At 46.1% G+C, this 21733-nt stretch overlaps 2 protein-coding genes across 2 annotated transcripts; both read left to right on the top strand.

Moving 5' to 3' along the window:
- Positions 1–7135: 7135 nt before the first annotated feature.
- On the top strand, positions 7136–9029 carry LOC120685616. The gene is made up of 2 exons (XM_039967646.1): positions 7136–8026; positions 8134–9029. Exons 1-2 carry the CDS (start codon positions 7141–7143, stop codon positions 8178–8180), a joined length of 933 nt encoding a protein of 310 aa, XP_039823580.1. The 5' UTR covers positions 7136–7140; the 3' UTR covers positions 8181–9029.
- Positions 9030–17988: 8959 nt separating this feature from the next.
- Positions 17989–20600, top strand: LOC120685615 (transcription factor JAMYB-like). Its single transcript, XM_039967645.1, has 3 exons — positions 17989–18343; positions 18935–19064; positions 19627–20600. The coding sequence occupies exons 1-3, from the start codon at positions 18103–18105 to the stop codon at positions 20267–20269; spliced, it is 1014 nt and encodes a 337-aa protein (XP_039823579.1). The 5' UTR covers positions 17989–18102; the 3' UTR covers positions 20270–20600.
- Positions 20601–21733: the final 1133 nt, after the last annotated feature.

The raw sequence follows: 21733 nt of genomic DNA, 5'->3' as shown, positions 1-21733 counted from the left end.
TAAGCAGCTGTGCACCGGAACAGAAAGGCAAAAGTGTTTGCAAACAATTTTTCTTATTGCTCTCCTTTCATTTCCCGGTCGCCATGCTTGTATGAACATGAACATGATCATGACCGGTCGCCACAAGTTTTCCTTCCCGGCCGGTCGCCTCGTTTTTCTTCTTCCTTTGCTTAGTTTTCTTCAAATATATGCTCCGCTTTGAGCCTTTTAGCTGTCACATTATGGCTGTGTTTGGATCCAAGGACTAAAATTATTTGGGCTAGAGCTAATTAGCTCAAGCAAATAGCCCTCCTCCAATAAAATAGTCCTTGATATATTTGAATCCAAGAGCTATTTAGCCTTTAAAGCACCTTTTCCCAATCATTGGATCCCTATTACCTCTTTTGCTATAGTGGGGCTCACTTGAAATAGCCCAAATAATCACTCTTTGAGTAGGATAGTTCTTTGAGGTGAGCGCTATTTACAAATAGCCAAGAATTAGCCCTAATGTTTGGAGATTTTGGGCTATTTTAGGTTATTTTAGGTTAAAAGTAGCTCTAGCCCTTGGATCCAAACACACCCTATGTTCACACTCTTTGCAAAAGTTTCAGAGAATTAACCTCTTTGGCTTCTATCTAGCTACGACCCTCACGTCGGACACACCACGCGCAGAAACTGAAACTAAAGTTTATAATTTAGGGCGGCAAGAACTTGATGATTAAACTTGTCAGAAAATATACACGTGGGAAAGAATAACTCAAGTTTTTCCGTAGTCTGCAAGCTCTTTCAGCTTTCGATTTCACACTGCTGTATACATGGTAGGACGAAAATGCCTCGGAAGAACCGAAGAATCTCGAGTGTTTGCCTTAGGAAGCAAAGGTGAAGGAATCTCATTTCATCAGTGACTAGTTTTCTAGCCGTGAGCCAACCTTTCACTTAAAAAGGTTTTTTGTTTCTCGTGAGAACAAGCTTTAGTCATAAGCAGAGGTGACACTCCTACTTTGCTGAGTAGTTTGAGGGAATTGTGCTTCTGTGTTCCCTTTGCTCCCACAAGTTCCCCACTTTAGGTGCAGAAAGTTTTATTGGCGGTGTAATTTGGACTTGGTAGGTGGCTCTCCGGAGTGTCCCTTGTATTGGTGCTGAAGAATCAAGACTGGTTGGCCTCATCCATGCAGTGCAGCTTTAGGCTTTGTTTAATATAAGAGTTAGAATGAAACATGATTTGCATGATGGAAACATGACAGACCTTTAGAGCAGATTTTTTTTTTGTTGTGTTATGATGTTTTAAATAGCGAGCTATAGCGGTGCTATAGCAACGCTAATAGTGTTTTGAGGATCGTTCTACCACTAAATCCTATAGCTTACTATTTAAAACATTGGTTCTGATCATTGTGTTCAGTGTGCCACTGACAGAGTAACCATTTACAAGCATGGTTTTGTCATGCGGCAATGATCACTTGACACACTAGGCTTTGCTAACCAATAATTGGTCATTCCTATACTAAAAGTAGTCAAGGTGAGCTTAACTATGTTCGCTTGGTTTGTCAGTCAATCAGCCAGCATTGTTTTTTTCTCGCACCAAATCAGCACCAACTACCAGCTACCAGCCAACCAACAATACTTCTCTCTCATAACAAATCAACAGCAGCCACCAGCCACAGCCAAGCGTGTTCGTGTCTTGTGATGGATATCATGCTGCTCTGCTTCAACTCCATCAAGGTCAAAGTATTTTACGCGTTAGAGTGCTGTAACACTGCTTCACCCGAAAAAAAAAAACTATCTAAAAAAGATGGACATCGTGGGCTTAAGTGGGCCCGAGTCCAATCCTTGCTGCATGCTGCTGCGGTCTTCTTTCAATCGTACATGGGCCGAGTCTCACGAGTCACGAATCGTGTGGCCTCTGCACCACCCGTGTGTAGTCAGTCAGTGTCCAGTTTGGTCGTCGCCTCTGATGAGTCTACACGCCGGCGCAGGCAGCGTCAGTCACGAGTTCGTCGTCGTCGTCGTGCTCGACGGGCAGGCAGCCATGGAGCAGCGCAACATTGTCCAGCAGCTTCAGACATTTATAGCAACGAACGACTGCCACAAATAGCTTCTCCTCCTCGACGTGTTGACCATCTGCATCACTCTGGTGGACTGCAAGTCTGCAGACAAATTTCCTTGCAGCTCTTACCATCAGATGACCGGCTGTCATGCTCGTACGTATGAACATGGTGACGCTCAAGTTCCACGGCAAATCTTTTCCCACTAGTTTAGTTTCCAGTCACCTAGTACTTCCTTTCCTTGAAGTGCTTCACTTTGATTTTTTTAGCTGGCACACAATGTGTTCACACTCTTTTGCAAAAGGTTTCATTTCACTAACTTGGCTTCTACGACTCTCACATTTGGCACGCCATGACCTACTGTTCAGGGAAAGCATTTGATGATTTAACTTGTCGTAAAAGACACATGGTGGAGGTCTTTAGAATTCTTTTGACTTTTTTTTAAGAAAAAGTGGGTCCAATTATACAAGCAATTAAGAAAGATGGACTCTATCCTATAAAAGTACTAACTGAGAGCAACTTGAGATGAAACTTGATGGACCTTCCGTAATTACAGCCACTGATTGGCAGTATGACAGAAAACGTCTGCAAGGTGCCATCGATCATCTCCTTTGAAATCGTGGGTGGCAAAAGAGAGGGTGGCAAATAGCATGACATGGTGAGATCGACACGTCACCGGAGCATCACCGATCATCTATGGAACAATCACATCGAAACGGGCACCAGCAAAGAACCTGAACAGAGAGAGACCATCATTGCAGCAGCACCTTGCTGAATCACAGCTGCATCTGACTGCAAATGGGTTTCTGATTGGCACATACACATCAGGGCAGACGAGAAATTGGCTGTCAGTATCAGGCACTTGATGGAAAGTTGGGCGTCTGATCATTGGTCATGTACTGTTCATGTCCATCTCAATTCTCTACTGTGTTGGAGCCTTCAAAGGTTTCTGACGAAGCTGTGTTCGTCGTTTTCTTGCAACTGGTGCATTGTGTTCTTGGGTGTAGCTTTTACCCCTTGTAGTCTACTAGTAGATGATGTCCAAAATAATTCCTACCTGCAAACTGTCACTGCAGTTTTAGTGTTTTACCGCACCACTACAGTCATGTCTGCTCTCTGCGCACTAGCTGAGGACTACTACTTTCTAACTCAGCTACTGGTCAGTGTCTAAAGCAAATGAGTGGCACAACTAGAAGAAGAAGAAGAACAAGAGGCCAATTTGATTTGTCAGTTGACCTGAACTAATTGCTTTTGTGTGTTTCCTGCTGCTTTCTCACTCTCTGGAAGGAACAAGTTCTCCAATATCTGCAGTTGTCTACTACCTTTTACCTTTGATTTCACATTGCAATGGTACAAAAGCAATCCCAGGCAGTGTTTGCCTCAAGGAAGCAAAGGTGAAGGGATCTCACATATTCTCAGTTTTTTTCTCCAGCTTTGAGCCAACCTTCAACTTAAAAAAGTTTTTTTTTCCTGAAGCACAAGTTTTTGGTCATAAGCAGTGGTGACCATCAGGACCTACTTTGTGAACTGAATAGATGAATGGTATTTCCCTTCTATGTCCCCTTTCCTCCCACTAGTTCCCCACTTTGGGTGCAGAAAGTTTTCTTGGCACTGTAGTTTGGTAGGTGCCTAGCTGGAGCAGATTAGTCCTTAGGTTGGTGCTCAGGGATCCAGATGAGGTGACCTTATCCATGGAATGCAACTTTTAAGCTTTGTTTAATATATGAGGAGTTATCTTAAACAGAAGCATGATTTGCATGATGAATACTGATAAATTTTAGGACAGAATATTTTAGTTGAGTTCTGATCCTTGTGTTCAGTGTGGCACTGACGGGGCACCAAAGCCCAGTCCAGTGCTCACCAGTCACCACTAGCATCAGTATTTTGCCATGAAGCAATGGGCACTAGACAGTTGATACACTAGGGTCAGCTAACCAATAATTGGTCAGGGACTTATGAATAACTAATGTGTGACAAATAATGCAATCCTATACTAAGAATAGTAGAATAGTCACATGAGTTCACTACTTAAAATATCGCTGTGTGGTGGATATCAAGTTGCTTTCACTAATTATTGTTTTATACCAACTCCATCTAGGTCATATTGTGCGTTAGCCAGACGTTGATTCAATGGAAAGAAGTCAGAAAATAATTTGGAGGCCACACTGGAGTCTGAGCACAGCAAGAGAAAAAATGAAGTAACATGTAGAAGTCCAGATTCTAATTATTTTTACATACTTATGATCAAGAACAGGGGAGACCGTTGGATTCAACGTGGAAACCTTTGAAGGGGAAAACTATGGGCACACAATTAGCTCCTATCAAGAGAACTGTGATGTTCTCCAAAAACGAATGTCAGAACATTTCTGATTTTCTGAAGTTGCATTGTTTTTAATCCAAGCCATGCACAGTAGAGAAGCAGGTCAAAGAAACAGAGCTTCCAGAAGGTTGACTACCACTAGTACATAGAGAATAAAAGTCCTGAAGTGATGTTCTGCTTTCTGACAGCATGATTCTTTGTTTAGATTCAAAATTCAAACTTCTAAAAGTGTCACATCGAATATTGCAGCACCTACATAGAGAATTAAATATAGATAAAATAAAAAAACTAATTGCACAGTTTTCTTTTAAATTATGATACGAATCTAATGAGCCTAATTAGACTGTGATTAGACACTAAACTGCTACAGTAACATATGCTCTAATGACATATTAATTAGGCTTAATAGATTCATCTCGTGATTTTTCATCCATCCGTGTAATTAGTTTATAATTAGATCATATTTAGTCCTTCTAATCTTCGCCTGAAAATTGCTACAATAAATTCCGTCCAAATTTTTACATGATCTAGACAACACCTAAGGCTGCTGTCTTTTTCCTTCCCATTTTCTACTCTGTCCTGTCCACAGGGAGAACAAAGCATCATGTGTTTCTAAGTAGCATCACAACCTCATCAACTGGGCTACTGGAGTCAGAGTGTCAAAAGAGATCAAACTAAAGAAGGTAAAAAAAAAAGGAACTGCTTGAATTTCGAACAAGAGCCATGCATGCAATGGAATTTTTCATGCATTCCAGATTTCCAGTCTGCCTCCCTGCTTTTTCCATGCCTCCACTTTGCACTGAAATTCTGTCCACGCTTCAGAGGCATGTACACAAAGAGAAGCACATGTACAAACCTATAAGGCTATAACTGAATGTTTCCATTCTGCTGTGGTGAGCGTGCAATTTCTGGTTTTTGGAGCCACAAAAGAGTATGCTACTACTTGTTGAATTTGGCATCAAATTGTTGTGGATATTTTTTCAAAGTTTGTCCCTCCTACGTACAAGTACAGTCGACTGTTGGATATGATCTCCAGGCCCGATCCAAAGATCGGGCCAAATCCCCTTTGATCGCGCCCTGATCGGGGGCGCCCAGTCATTATGGCTGGTGGGCCCCCGTCGCCTGCGCTATATAGAATAGGAGGGGGGCCGGGGCACGTACACCCAAGTTGACCGCTGCCAAACCCCTCTCCCACAAACCCTACCGATCTAAGGGAGCGCAAGGCCGACGGGAAGCACCCCAGCGCCGCCACGACGTTCTCCACCGACGCCGCCGTTCCCGGTCAGTGCCGGTACCGGCCCGAAGGGTACCGGTACCCTCGCTGCCCATCGTCGCCGCCGGATCCACGTCTCGCCAACTCGGACTTCCTCGCCTCCATCCTCGACTCCATCGACGCCATGGCACCCGCGGGGTCGAGCTCCTCTGCGCCCCCTTCCACGGATGGTCTGCACCTCTATCTCCATACCTTCCTCTCCTCTCCTTTTGTTGTACTAGAACTAGGATGAACTCCATGTTTATCTACTAGAAGATATCCCCGTACTCGATCTTGTATGCCTAGAAATCGATCCAGTGTAGAACCCTAGAACTTTTGTATTTTACATTGGTATCAGTCGCCGATCTAGTGCATAGATCGGGTTTTGGGATAGAGTTTAGAAGGAGATAGAATTGGTTTCGATGCAAATCGAAGAAAGAACCTCGATTTGATCTCGGATTGACCGAGATCCCCAATCCAGAAACCCTAACCCTAACCCTAACCCTAGAATCCAAGAAACCAAGAAGAAAAAGGCGGCGGGCTTACCTGTTGCGCGCGCCGGCCATCGCCGCGCACCAGAGCCCCGGCCACCGCCGGCATAGAACCACCTCGGGCCGCTGCTCGCTTGGGTCCGTCGCGGATCGGGTGCGCGGGCTCGAGCACCGCCGTCAGGCCGCTCGACGGCGGCGCGCTCCCGCTCGGGTGAGCGCGCTCGCCGGCGAGGGGGCCGGCGGCGGCGCCGCCGCTTCCTCTCCGACCGGCCATGGCGGCCGCTGCTCCTCAGTCGCGGGCGGAAGAAACGGAGGAAGGGGGAAGAAATGGGCCTAGGGTTTGGGCGCCCCGTCGCCGACGTCGGTTTTGATCCGGCGAGAAGGCCGGGCAGCCATCGGATCAGATCCGATGGTCTGCATCTGCCGGCCGGCGAACGGGCTGATTGAGGCCCAGGCGGAGGGCGCGCGCGGGCCGTTTCGGCGGCCCGGCCGTCGGCTGCTGGGCCGCGGGCCCAGGCGCGGGGAAGCGGCCGCGCGGAAACGGGCCGTGGGCCGTTTTTCCGTCTCGGGCCGCATGAATAGTACCAGAATTCGCTTTTTCTTTTATTTCAGAAGCATTTTGAATATGAATTTGAATGAATTTGCTTAGAATTTGATCTCTGTAAATAAATGCACCAACGTGTATTATTTTTAGAGCAGAAATTTACAAGAATTATGCTTCTGAATATTTAGAATTTTATATGTTTCCGCTACAAAGAATTTATTTTGTCTCTATGTTAATTTGAACCAACGAGATAATTGATATAGAGGCTTATAGAATTTATTTCTCAGAATTTTCAGAATATTATAATGTTGTAATTTCTGACCAAAGTTGATATTGCAATATTATAATTTTGTTCAGAATTTTTTGTATACATTATATCTTTCTCTGCCCAACGGTGATTTAGATTTAATGTACAGATTATTGCATGTTTTAATTTTGACCAACGTTAAGTTGATACATGCATTTATTGTTGTCCTCACAAATTTTGAATTCAAATTTCAAGCTCCAATGCTATGACTTATGTGAATGCCATTCCTGAACTGGATGGCAACAACTATGGGAAATGGTACCAGAAATTGGAGATAGCTCTGGCGATGGCCAATATAGATTTGGCCATCACAACGCCAGCTCCACAAGAACCAGAAAAGCCCGTAAGGGCACAGAATGAAGAAACTGCTGCTTGGGCTATCCGAGAGAAGAATTATGACTCTGCTATGACCAGATATGATGCTGAAAAGACACGTTGGAATGATTCCAACCGCAAGTGTCTTATGGTCATGAAGGGTTCCACTTCAGATGCCATCAAGATGGCGATCCCAGATTGTCACACCGCTTCAGAATATTTAGCAAAGGTGAAGAGTCAGTTTACTGGTTCTTCCAAGGCTTATGCTGCCATTCTTGCTGAGCAGCTTATCACCAAGAAATACACTGGCGGTGGCATCAGAGAACATATATTAGAAATGAGCCACATGGCCAACAAGCTTAAGACAATGGACATGCCTTTGCCAGAAAAGTTCATTGTTCAGCTGGTCTTCAAGTCCCTACCAAAGGCGTTTGAGGCATTTCATGTCAACTATAATGCTTTTCCAGAAGATTGGGGAATTGACAAGCTGATTGGCATGTGTGTTCAAGAAGAAGATCGCCTTAAGAACTCCAATGGTGGTGAACTTGCTTTTCAAGTTCAGCACAAGAAAAAGAACTTTCAGAATAAGAACTTCCAGCATAACAAGAGACATTTCCCACCAGCCAAGAATCAGCATGAGAGTGGCTCTTCCAGACCACCTCCACAGAAAGACTGGGAAAATTTTCCAGTTGAACAAGACCAGTGCCTGAAGTGCAAAAAGAGAGGGCACTACAAAAGGGACTGCCCAGAATTTCTGAAAGAGTTGTTAAGAAAGGGTGAGGACACCATTACTTTTGTAGATGAATCTCTGTATTTAAGTTATGACAAATCCACTTGGTGGATTGATTCTGGTGCAACTACTCATGTTGCTAATTCTTTACAGGGATCAAGTATGAGGAGGACCCTTCCAAGAGGCTCAAGAAGAATTAAAGTTGCAAACGGTGTAGAAGCTGAAGTCGAAGCCATTGCAGAATTTCATTTAGAATTACATAGTGGCTTTGTACTTTGTTTGAGAGATGTTCTTTATGTACCGTCTTTGCAACGAAACTTAATAAGTGTGTCTAAATTAGATGATGACGCTATTGCTTGTCATTTTTGTGATGGCAAGTGTAAGATACAAGTTAATTCAGAATGTGTTGGTCTTGCCTTCCGACAAGACAAATTATATTTGCTTTCATTATCTGAGAATGTGAATGCAGTATGTTCTGAGAATAAAAATGCCTCCTCATATGAGAATGTTACTAAGAAACGCAAACGAATTGATGCAATTTCGTCGAAATTATGGCACTGTCGTTTAGGCCATATTTCGAGGGGGAGAATAGAGCGCTTAGTGACAGCATCAATTCTTCCACCGTTAGAATTTTCAGATTTAGAACAATGTATTGATTGCATTAAAGGAAAATTCGTTAAGAACATAAAGAAAGGTGCCAAACGAAGTGCGGGAATTCTAGAAATAATTCACACAGATATATGTGGACCATTCCCTGTCACTACTGTAGATGGTTATGTTTCTTTCATAACATTTACAGACGATTACTCGCGTTATGGCTACATTTATCCAATCAAAGAACGATCAGAAGCATTGGATAAATTCAAGATATTTAAAGCAGAAGTAGAAAACCAACATGATTTAAAGATTAAGATAGTCAGATCCGACCGTGGGGGAGAGTACTACGGTCGACACACCCCCTATGGCCAAGTTCCAGGACCTTTTGCAAGGTTCCTTATGGAAAATGGCATAGTTGCCCAGTATTCTACACCGGGCGAGCCTCAGCAGAACGGAGTGGCAGAAAGAAGAAACCGTACCCTGATGGATATGGTCAGAAGTATGATGAGCTACTCCACGTTACCGATTAATTTGTGGATGGAGGCGTTAAAAACCGCCATTTACATTCTTAATCGGGTGCCAAGTAAATCGGTGCCGAAAACACCGTATGAACTATGGACAGGAAGAGAACCCTCGCTTAATCATTTTCGCGTATGGGGTTGTCCAGCTGAGGCCAAAGTGTTTAATCCGAACATTGGGAAGCTAGATCCCAAGACAGTCAGTTGCCATTTTATTGGCTATCTAGAAAAGTCTAAGGGATATCGCTTTTATTGTCCCGACAGACACACGAAGTTTGTAGAAACAAGACACACTGCCTTCTTAGAAGATCAGATGATCAGGGGGAGCATAGTAGCCAGAAAAATCGACCTTGAGGAGAAGCGGGTATACGTTCCCACTCCGATGATTCAAGAGCCTTATTTCTCGTTACCTGTGGTTGTGGCACCGATAGAGCAGGAAACTGCAGTGCCAACACCTGCTGTCAGTCTACCTGACGTTGCAGTGCAAGAAACTGTGGTGCCACCACCTGTTGTTGGTTTTCCTAGCTTGGCATTAAATGGAAATGAGGACCCTGTTCCTCAGGACCAAATAGAACCCGTTGCCATGAATGAGGGGGAGCAACAACAGCCTCCTGTGCAAGAAATACCAATCGCAGTGGCCCCGAGAAGGTCACAAAGAACTAGAAAACCAGCTATTTCTAAAGACTATGAAGTCTATCATAGTGAAGAAATACAGAATGAGGGTGATCCCACCTCTTTTGAAGAAGCCATGAAAAGCGCCAATTCATCCAAATGGTTTGCAGCCATGGAAGATGAAATGAGATCCATGAATACCAATAAAGTTTGGGACTTAGAAGAAATTCCCAAAGGAGCCAAAACAGTAGGCTGCAAGTGGGTCTACAAAACGAAATGTGACTCCAAAGGGAACATAGAAAGATATAAAGCGCGGCTCGTGGCAAAAGGTTTCACGCAAAGAGAAGGAATAGATTACAATGAGACATTCTCTCCGGTCTCATGTAAAGACTCTTTCAGAATAATAATGGCCTTAGTGGCACATTATGATTTAGAATTGCATCAGATGGATGCGAAAACGGCATTTCTAAATGGGGATTTGTATGAAGATGTCTACATGGCACAGCCCAAAGGTTTTGTCATGGAAGACAAAGAAAATTTAGGATGCCGCTTGAGAAAATCGATTTATGGCTTGAAGCAAGCCTCGAGGCAGTGGTACTTGAAATTTGATGAAACAATTAGAAAGTTTGGATTTAAAGAAAATGAAGAGGACAATTGTATTTATGCGAAGTTCAAGAACGGAAAATTTATTTTCCTCATCTTGTATGTGGATGACATTCTGCTAGCTAGCAGTGATGTTAATCTACTACTGGAGACAAAGAAATTCTTGTCCTCAAAATTTGATATGAAAGATCTTGGTGAAGCTTCGTTCGTCTTAGGAATTGAGATTCACCGAGATAGAAGAAGAGGGGTTTTAGGATTATCACAGAAAGCATACTTAGAAAAGATATTAAAGAAATATGGTATGCATGCGAGCAAGCCCACACCTGCTCCAATAGTCAAGGGCGACAGTTTCGGGAAATATCAGTATCCCAAGAACCAGTATGAGCTCGAGCAAATGAAAGCAGTGCCTTATGCTTCGGCTGTCGGAAGCTTACAGTATGCACAAGTGTGCACACGCCCTGACTTAAGTTTCGTTACCGGGGTACTTGGCAGATACCAGAGTAATCCAGGCATAGAGCACTGGAAAATGGTAAAGAAAGCTTTGCGCTATGTGAGGGGCACAACTGGCCTCATGCTAACATATAGAAAATCAGAAACTTTAGAAATAGAAGGGTATTCAGATTCAGATTTTGCAGGAGATGCAGATGATAGAAAGTCCACATCTGGATACATCTTCACTCTTGCAAAAGGAGCAATATCGTGGAAAAGCTCCAAACAGACAGTTACAGCATCTTCCACGATGTATGCTGAATTTGTGGCATGTTATGAGGCCTCGGGGCAGGTCACATGGCTAAAGAAATTTGTACCCGGATTGAAAGTGGTCGACAGCATAGAAAAACCACTGAAATTATACTGCGACAACGAGCCAGCAGTATTCTATGCTCATAACAACAAGTCGAGTGGTGCTGCCAAACACATCGACATCAAATTTTATGTTGTTAAGGAGCAAGTCCAGGACCAAACTATTTGTCTAGAACATATCAGAACGAACAAGATGTTAGCGGATCCGCTTACAAAAGGCCTACCACCCAATGTGTTCAGAGAACACTTAGCCGGCATGGGTTTAAGGGAAAGCCTATGATTCCTGGACAAAGAGGGCCCTAGAATAAGACTCTGTTTTAGACCAGAAAAGTGATTGTGGCTGTTAATCTGACAGTAATAACTGTCATGACGAGGCACGCCCTATACACTGATCTGCGATGGGATGAACCAAACTCAGATAAAGAACAAGAATAAGAAAATGAGAGATCAAGGGGGAGAATGTTGGATATGATCTCCAGGCCCGATCCAAAGATCGGGCCAAATCCCCTTTGATCGCGCCCTGATCGGGGGCGCCCAGTCATTATGGCTGGTGGGCCCCCGTCGCCTGCGCTATATAGAATAGGAGGGGGGCCGGGGCACGTACACCCAAGTTGACCGCTGCCAAACCCCTCTCCCACAAACCCTACCGATCTAAGGGAGCGCAAGGCCGACGGGAAGCACCCCAGCGCCGCCACGACGTTCCCCACCGACGCCGCCGTTCCCGGTCAGTGCCGGTACCGGCCCGAAGGGTACCGGTACCCTCGCCGCCCATCGTCGCCGCCGGATCCACGTCTCGCCAACCCAGACTTCCTCGCCTCCATCCTCGACTCCATCGACGCCATGGCACCCGCGGGGTCGAGCTCCTCTGCGCCCCCTTCCACGGATGGTCTGCACCTCTATCTCCATACCTTCCTCTCCTTTTGTTGTACTAGAACTAGGATGAACTCCATGTTTATCTACTAGAAGATATCCCCGTACTCGATCTTGTATGCCTAGAAATCGATCCAGTGTAGAACCCTAGAACTTTTGTATTTTACATCGACCTGTCGGTCAGTGATTTGTGCCCTACGGTGACCGTCAAGCTCGTCGCAACCCTGCATTCTTCCCACTGAATTTGACCAGATTTCCCAGCACGCATGCCAAATGCGTGTAGAAATCGTCAGCTCACACCGGGAAACCGTTAAGACAAACAGCCATTGCCGTCACTGTCATCCTCACCTAATGACTTTGTCACCACTCGTCGATCAGTTTCTAAACTAACCACAGCTTCAGAGCAGCGAAGTGTGTGCCGCCGGTGACCGCGGCGGCGGCGGCTGCTGTGCCGGCCGTGACAGGCGGATGGATTGCATACTCCAAACGTCGCTGATGCTACGCTAATAGTAGGTGTTTGGATAGTCAAAGCTCATGCTTAGTTTTTTGCAGTTCTTCCGTTATAGGTCACGAACTTGTGCACTCATAGGTAGGGAGAAAAAAGGAACAAACTTATGTAAGATGTAATTTTCAGTCCAGCTGTTCTCCACAAAATAATGCAGCTGCTTATTTTTCATTCAATTTCATGTGTTTTCAACACAACTGTTTGTGGCTGATTTTGTCAAAGTTGGAGTTGTGTTTTTACCTACCAGTTCCGAAAAGAGTTGACATGCTAGTGTTCTGGGGGCAACAACAGAGACAGCATCCGGAGAGATTGTTATGAGACGCGGAGCAGACTGCGAGACCGACGATGATCTGAGGCCGGTACTTGTCCACTTGTATGAACTTTGCAGGCTTGGCGACTCCAAGGTCGCCAAACTGGCTTCTTCTTTCTCTCTGACTGTTGACAAAAGGCAATGTCCGTACCAGACTGAAGAATCACTTGCTTTTTAAACTTCAAATTTTCTACTAAAATTTCATACTAAACATGAATCAAATTGACAGCTAGCAAAAGAAAGGCTTGCATCATGACAGCTAGCAAATTGACAGCTAGGGGTTATCGTATGCGCGTTGGTTTTGGGCTGCTTGCAGCGAACCATGGCGGCTGGCATTGCCTGGCAATCGTCAGTGCGGCATGGAGCTGCGTCGAAGGACGGCACTTGCGGCACCAACGTCATGAGACAACTTAGCTTGCAGCGGACTACGACGGGTTGTTCAGCTTTGCTCGGCGACTCCGGTGTAGTACATCGTCGAAAGACCGCGCTAGCAACAACTTGGTTTGCTGTCATGGCGGCGGTGGCTAGGCCCGGCCCTAAGAGGGGTCGAGCTGTGCGGCTTCCCCGGGCCCCAAAAGAAAGGGGCCCCTTCCCATGCATACGGAGGCTGAATAGTACTAGCTAGGCCCTGTTTAAATCCCCAAAAAAACCCCACAAAAACCAAACTTTCCATCACATCGAAACATTAAATATAGCAAATGAGCCATGTTTGGAGTACTAAATGTAGGTAAATAAAAAAACTAATTGCATAGTTTTGATGTACGTTGCGAGACGAATCTTTTGAACCTAGTTAGGTCATGGTAGGACAATATTTACCACAAACAAACGAAAAGTGCTACAGTGTGCTACAGTGTGCGATGTGACTTTTTCTCCCACCTTTTCAAGGATCTAAACACACCCCTAGTATACTTTTGTCAGGCGGTCAGGCCTAAAGGACGAGCGCCGAGCAGCAGACCAGTAACAAAACAATTCACTTGTGCTAACCACCCTCTTGCTCGCTACGACGTCGACCTGTGAACACGCGGTCATGCAAACTCGCTGAGTCCTGATGCCGCCGAAGCCACGAAGTCCGTTCTATCAATCAAGCAACGACATTGTCACCCTTCCTGATTTCATCTCCGAATTGGAGCCAGCATTAAAATAGAGGACCAAACAGCGACTGCCTTATTGACGGTATATGTATGCTTAGCGCCTATCAGCTAGTAAATACTATGAACATTTGACTAATCGTGATCAAAAGTGCATGGGGTAATTGATTAAACATTAGTTTTTATATAAGATATATATAAGATTCCTTTGAGTTGATAAGTTACTTCTATAGTTGGCCGAGTAGTTTTCAACTAATGATTTGTTAGAGAAAAAAATTGGCAGAAGCCAATTTAAGATAATATTTATAATATATTTCTTTATGCATTTATCAGTTTATATTTTTTTATTATTATTAATACTCTTATTTATGATTCATATTAAGAGCCCCATTTATAATTTCGCCCGGGGCCACCAAAATCACAGGACCGGCCCTGGTGGTGGTTGGTACGCGGACTTCGCAACGAGATGCTGTCGTCCGAAGGGCGTGGTTCGGCTATCGACGGGGATCGTGGAAGCGGGGCATCATTGTTCTTCATCATGGTGGCGACATTATAAACGAATCCGCGACTCAGAGTACTGTGGCGGAAGTGGCGAGGCCCCACGTGCGGTGTCTTCGGCGAGGCGACGAGAGCGAGGAGGAGTCCAACGGCGGATGTGGCGTGGCCCCCCGTGCGTTGTGTTTTCGTGGCGGCGACTGCGAGGTGGCCTGCGTGCAATCCGGGTTCGGTGGTTCCACCTTGCCAGATGATATACGATGTTGCAATGGCACTATGGCGGTAGGTCCCGCATAGCAGTGGTCTTCTCGGTGCGGTGCTGTCCGTTCCTCTCGTTTTCCTATCGACTTAGGGCCATGACTCGATGGCGACTTCAGAAGATGAGAAAGACTGATAGCCGCAGCGGCTATGTTTCTTTTTTTTGCCTCCGTAGCCCGGTGTATTGTCCGCGTCGATGTCCCAATCCGACCATACTGAGTTGTCTCGTTTGAGACATGTGGTGTGGCTTGTGTCGACGCCCCAATCCGACTAGGCTGAGTTTGAGTCGAGTTCAGTTTGGCGTGTGTTGAGGCCCCAATCCAACCCGCCGGTGTTGTTACCGTGACGGTTTTTTCCTGATTATGGCCTCCTAGGGACATAATCTTGTATTTTTTCTGCTATATCAATAGAAACGCACTCGTCGAGTGTTGTTCGTTCAAAAAAAAAAGAATGGCTTGCATGACGGTCTGAAACGCTTCTAGTGCTTCAAGCGCTCTGAACATGCGTAACTGTCTGAAACACTGGTTGTTCTACATTCATCAGGGGGTCACCATATTAAATTAAATGTTTTCCAACCGGTAAACCGTCAAAAGCAGGACCACGAGAGAAGAAGAAGCACGTGAGCTTCACGGCAATGGCGCCGCCGTGGAAGAGGGAGAAGCCCCGGCCCGGCCCGGCCGCAGTTCTTGCCGGCGCACGAGGGCAAAGGACAACTGATCACCTGGAGTAGCTTCTTGCAGACGAACTCCCACACTGACGCTTCGGTGTCCCGATCCTGACCGCCGGTTCTCGATCGGACAGCTCAGAGATGGGCTGGGAGACGATTTCAACGGCCGGGCTGTATAGAATGGCTCTGCGCGTAGAAAGTCCAGATACACTGGAAATACGGACGCGATACGACGTCGTTGTCCGACTTGGCATACCAGTTTCGGTGACCTTTTTTTTGTGCGCGTAAAATACGGAACTGAATGGTGTGTGTAAGCTGTAAAATACGTCAACCTGTCTATTCTCAAATCTTGCAGTACGACTGCTCCTTCGGATTTTGGTGCCACGTACAAAGACTTTCAGTAGCCAATTGTGCTCACTGAAGAAACACAAGAAATTTAAAACATATAGCATTTCTTTTTTGAAAAATATTCTTCTTCTTTCTTTTTGCAAATGGGTTGCTGCATGAGTAAGAGTTTGGGTTTCCTGCCTGCACGGTTACACCCAAGAAACAAAACAGAGAAGGATGCAATCATCCAAACATGTTCATTTTCCCATTATTAACTGGTAAAGAATATAAAAAATGAGATATTTTTTTTAAAAGAATCATTTCTTGCTTGATGGTTGTGACACTGACATTACGTCTTTCGGATTGGATGGCTCAGATCAATAATGGGAATTTATGATTTCATTCCGATTCCGGAAATTCTGTCCGCCACTTGTCGCAAGGCAAGAGATCATTCATTTGAGCAGCAGCACACAAGCCCGGGCGGTGCTGCTGCTACGTCAGTTCCCATTGCTGATTGCTCCAAGCAGCTATCTATCTATCTATCCATCATGGCTGTCATTGTTGATGATGCATCATCTCAGCATCTCACCAAGTACATGTACCATTCATTAGCAATCCAGCTAGTGGCGTGCCACCCCCATCCAACCCGTTGCATATAGAACCTTGCAAACCTAGCTTTTGGTTCCATCAATGTGGTGTCCATTTTGGCAGTCCTCATTGGGCAGCTGATGGCAACAGGTCCCTCTGCCACTTTGCCTCCATAAAAAATGGAAGCTTTACATCCTTTCAGTCATGGCAACTACATTTCTATGGGTGTCACACACACACAAGAAGCTAAGGCGTGCAGGAGTGACGCACTCTCACATTGTTCACATGGGCGTGCTTGCAATGGCCAAAGGGATTGTTGCCATCACTAACTGCAAGGGGTTGTGTGTTGGGTAGTGATGGTGATTGGGATGTTTTTATGCATGCATGGAATGGAAGCCAATGGATGGGCACACCAATCGGCTAAGGGGGATGGATGGATGGATGCTCGGTGGAAAATAAGGGTTTGCTCTTTATAAATCATCCATAGGTTAACTGGAAGAACGCTAGTAGTGCTTGTGTGGGCTTCCCATGTTCTTGGGTCTGTGTCGATCTATGCCGTCGGAAGATAAATCCAATGGTCCTTAGAGTCGTTTCACCCTTCTTGTCAAACTTTTTTCCAACCTCGAGTTCATGGTCACACTTTTTTCCACATCCGTTGAATGTATCTAGCTATTGCTACAATAATTGTTAATTCAGATACGAGCAAGAACAGAGGATCTACCATCTCGTGGCCAATATCAATCTAGCTCCAGCGCACATCTTTTCTCGTCAACTTCAAGTTTTTTTTTTCTTTTTGGCAAACTAGCCATGCATGGAAAAAAAGAACTGTTAATAAAGAGCAAAGGCAACCCTCTCTGATCTCTCTCTCTCTAAAAGAAAAAGAAAAAGATACTAAAAAAGCAGAGTCTTGAGAAAGAAACTAGATTGAGGAGCAATTCGTAGTGGTCCTTTTGGCGCTCACATGGGCATGTTGATAACTCGCAGCCCTAAAATATAATCTTCCCTCTGTACAGGCTGCTGTGCTATGAATTTCGTTCCGAAATGGTTTGTACATGAGTCACATGCCACCATTGTCATCCTACTAAATCATTCTGCTATCTAGCCAATTAAATTATTGACCCGATGCTAGGCCTAGGCGTGTCGTACACAACATGCGTGCTTGCATCCAGCACTTGTTTCATCCAGATGGTGTCAAAACAATGGACTCGATTACATTTATATGTATTGATTGATGGTTATATATACATATGCAATGTTTCAATCTTCCTTTCCATGTGCGTCGTAACTCGTAAACGAGCCCATTAAATATTTGATACTAATAAAGTATGCAAAAAGAATTTTATTACATTTTTTCAGAAAATCCAATAAATTAGTATCAATTTTTCTTGATCATTTGACCCGCGGCGATCCACAACCGGAAAAGTTTTACGGTAATAATGATACTGGGTTTAGTTGGAACCATACAGAGCGAGGGCGTACAAAAGGTCATTATGAGTTTGCTAATTTACCCCAAGTGTGCAAAAGTAATGAGTTTCTAATTCATCTAAAGTGTAATTTGATTGTGGCCAAGCAAGCAGTGCACAGCTTTGAAAGTTTGAATCAGCTTTAATAAGAGCAGCACAGGCCACAGAGTCAGCCCTGTCCACAGAGGCTGTGTGTTACCACAGAAGATCCTGATTGGTTGTGTGCGAGTGACCCCAGTCTGCCAATGCATCTTCTCTTCCTTTTGCCTCCTCACCCTCTCCCGCTCCATCGCCTGCGCGCGCAAACCCTATAAAAGGCATCCTAGTCCCACTCCGAATCTCCCCCAACCCCTCATCGATCGCCCTCCTCGCTCCTCCCCCCAACTCGATCGAGCGATCCGATCGATCGGTCGTCACCCAATGGAGATGGTAGCAGTGCTGCAGCAGAGGGCCGGCGGCGGCGGGGCGAGGCCGGCTGCCGCCACGGCGCCGATGACGGCCGCGGCGTCGTCGGCGAAGCAGGAGCAGGAGAAGGAGGAGGGCGGGTCGGCGGACGCGGAGCTCCGGCGCGGGCCGTGGACGGTGGACGAGGACCTGACGCTGATCAACTACATCGCCGAGCACGGCGAGGGCCGCTGGAACGCGCTCGCGCGCGCCGCCGGTACGACGCGCCGCCCTGAATCGCTGTCGTTCATGCTGATTACTTGATTAGCTTTCTGCGTCTCTCTATCTTTAATTTGGCTGTGCTGTGTGCCTGGAGTTGAATCCATATAATAGAAGAAGAAGCAGAAGATGGTGATCTGATCAAAGGCCTGTTGGATTATTGCTCCGGCGCAAGTTGGCAACTTGGGGCAATAATAATCATGGCGATTAGCTAGAGATAGACTCGGCGTCGTGGTGATGGTGGTCGTCTTTGATAAACTATATGCCCGTGCCGGGGCACGCATGCCGTCGTCTCCATCATCTCCGGTGGGCTGACCGCTAACGCCACCATCGGCAGATAAATAGATAGATAGATTCGTAAAATAAGTAATCACTCTGTGGTGCTGACGCTACTTGATGGTTGCATGACATAAGCAGTGAAGAAGATGACACAAGCAGTGAAGAAGAATGTAGGAATAAATTGAAGAATCATCAGTTTTCTTGTAGTACATATAAATCTTTTGGTGTACAACATGCATGTCAAAAGTATATATAATTAAATTCCTGTGCGTGGCTGATGCAGCAGTTTTTGGTGTGAGCATGCATGCAGGCCTGAAGCGCACCGGGAAGAGCTGCCGTCTTCGTTGGCTCAACTACCTCCGGCCGGACGTGAAGCGCGGCGACTTCACCGCCGACGAGCAGCTGCTCATCCTCGACCTCCACTCCAGATGGGGCAACCGGTACTGTTTTATTTTATTTTATTCCTGCTGCTTCCTTTAATTTCTTATTATCGTGCGCGCGCGGTTGATCAAATCCCGGGCCGGCCCATCATTAGTTACCGTTTTTTTTAAGAAAAATAATCTTTAGTTACCGCACCGGTGGCACGAGCGAGAGCCAACCTCGCCTCGACACGTGTCCGGTCTCTTGACAGCCCCCAGCCAATAATTAGATCGGATGCGGCCACGTACACATCGACCGATCGGTCGAGCTGCACGCCCGACGTGACGTGCACATACCCTAGATTTTGTTTCGAAGCCGCACGACTCTTCTTTTCTTTTCCTCAGATTCTTTGCCACTATATTATTCCATTACTTTTAGTTCAGTCAGAATAATAGATAGATGATAGCTTTATTTACACGTACGAAAGATATATACATTAAGCACGTGTCGATTTATTTGATGATCGGTTATTACTAATTGATTAGTTGTGTGTTATAAATTACGTATATTTTTACCGTCGGTGAAGTGAATCATGTCGGTAACTAATTAATTATAATTACAAACGGCGCATGATCCGGGCAGGTGGTCCAAGATCGCGTCGCATCTGCCGGGGCGGACGGACAACGAGATCAAGAACTACTGGCGGACGCGGGTGCAGAAGCACGCCAAGCAGCTCAACTGCGACGTCAACAGCAAGCGCTTCAAGGACGCCATGCGCTTCCTCTGGATGCCCAGACTAGCAGAGCGCGCCGCCGCCGCCCACCACTCATCGTCGGCGTCCCTGCAGCATCAGCAGCAGCAGGCCATCATCTCCGGCGACGGCCTCGGCGCTCTGCTGCCCACGGCCGCCGCCGCCGCCGGCTGCTTCGAGATGGCGACCGCCAACGCCGCCGCCGACCGCTCCCCCTGCAGCGTGGTCACCACCACCAACAGCTCGCCCTGCAGTTCTGGGACGTCCTCCGGCTCCACCGCCGCCACCACCAACGACGACGACTGCTGGGCGGCGATCCAGCAGGACCACGAGTTCTGGTCCGCCGCGTCCAACCTGCAGCACCTCACCGCCGGCAGCGCCGACCAGCAGCTGCTGTACTTCCCGCTGGCGGCGGACCTGCCGATGCAGGCCGACCTCAGCGGCTGGGTGCAGGGCTTCTCCGAGGGCGGCTCTTCTTCGCCGGAGACCCACCAGCAGCTCTGGAGCCTCGACGACATCTGGAGGATGCACTGAATATATACAATCACTGTCGCTCATACTACATTTTCATTTTTTTTTTCTTGCGATCAAATTGGGGCCACGAAGCATGTGTATGATAGTAGTACAACGGAAGCTAGCTAAGGGAGACGGCGATCAAGGAACGAAAGAAAAAAAAAGTGTTCGTTCTTTTTTTTTCTTCGTTTTTTTATCTATTTAGCTCTGACTCTATCATAGATAGACAGTAGTATAGCTATCAGCAGTATACTCAAGTTGAGATTTCTTCTTCAGTTTGGGTTACTACATTTGTGTTTTGGTTGGGATCAAAGCTTCTTCCTGTCCTGTCAAGGGGCTTTTTTTGGCCTTCTCAAGCTAGCTAATTGTATGGTCATCATGCATATCAATCGATCTCTACATGTTTTTAAATTATTAATTTACAAGTGTACTGATGATGCAGAACGAATAAAGCTAGCCTTCTTTATTTGCAAAAAAAAACCTCGCATAAGTTAAAGCAAAAAAAAGAAGAAGAAACTCGCTGCTGGCGTGTGAGACTACTCAGCCTCCGCCGCCGCCGTTGACGCGCAGAGCGACGCACGTGGTGGAATTGCTTTGGCCCCGGCCACGTCGGCGTCCGTACAGCTGGGACCAGGGAGAAGGGCGACTGGGCGAGTCAGCTCCTGCCCCTGCCCGTCCGGCCTCCACTAGCTTCTAGACGCCGACACGTGGAGTCGTGGAGACAGGGACAAGGACCGGCCACGTCAGCCCGCACGCGCGAGCGTCACGGGCGGCGGCGTCGTGTCCAGCCGTCCTGGCGTCCACGTCAGGGCTAGCTAGCTGCCACGGCGGCCGGCGACTAGTCAGAGCGCGCCACAAGACTCTGCCTAGCTATTCGATCCCAGCCAGGCTGGTGTTAGTTCGTGATTAGCTGCGCTAATCATCCCATGGATCCTCCGTCCGATCCGACGAGCAGCTCGTCATCTGTCGTACGGCAAGCGACGACGACGAGATATGGATCGGGCTGACCGTCGGGCTTCCATCTTTAATTTAATTTGAATTAATTTGTAAATATACATCATACAAGGCTTCAATTTTGGTATGTACGGATTTTTTTTCTTTTGAAGCAAAGTTGCATTGCAGGAGCTAGGAGGTAACATCAGTCAGCTAGATATAATTTGACACCGATGCTGACAAATGTTACAAGTCACACGTGTAACTGGCAATCAAATCATCACACAAAGTGGAATAAGTTCTTTTTATTGCGGAACAATTTTTTTGAAACAATTTTTGTTGCTAGAATAATTGAAAAGTTATTCCAAACAAAAAATGTTGCATCAACAAATTCAATTGGATCACGACTTGTTTGTTGGAAAAATTTAGACCCAAAATACGGAATGGGCTGCACCTCCGATGCTTGGTATTGTATGTTCGCTCCAAGCAACCAAATAATTTTCAACTGCATCGGCGCGCCTTTTTTGTTTTTATATTTTTCGAAAACATTTT

Source organism: Panicum virgatum, chromosome 8N (genome assembly GCF_016808335.1).
Source record: "Panicum virgatum strain AP13 chromosome 8N, P.virgatum_v5, whole genome shotgun sequence".
Classification (NCBI taxonomy): Eukaryota; Viridiplantae; Streptophyta; class Magnoliopsida; order Poales; family Poaceae; genus Panicum; species Panicum virgatum.
Note: the sequence above shows the minus strand (reverse complement) of the source record. Positions and strands in the feature narration are given on the sequence as shown.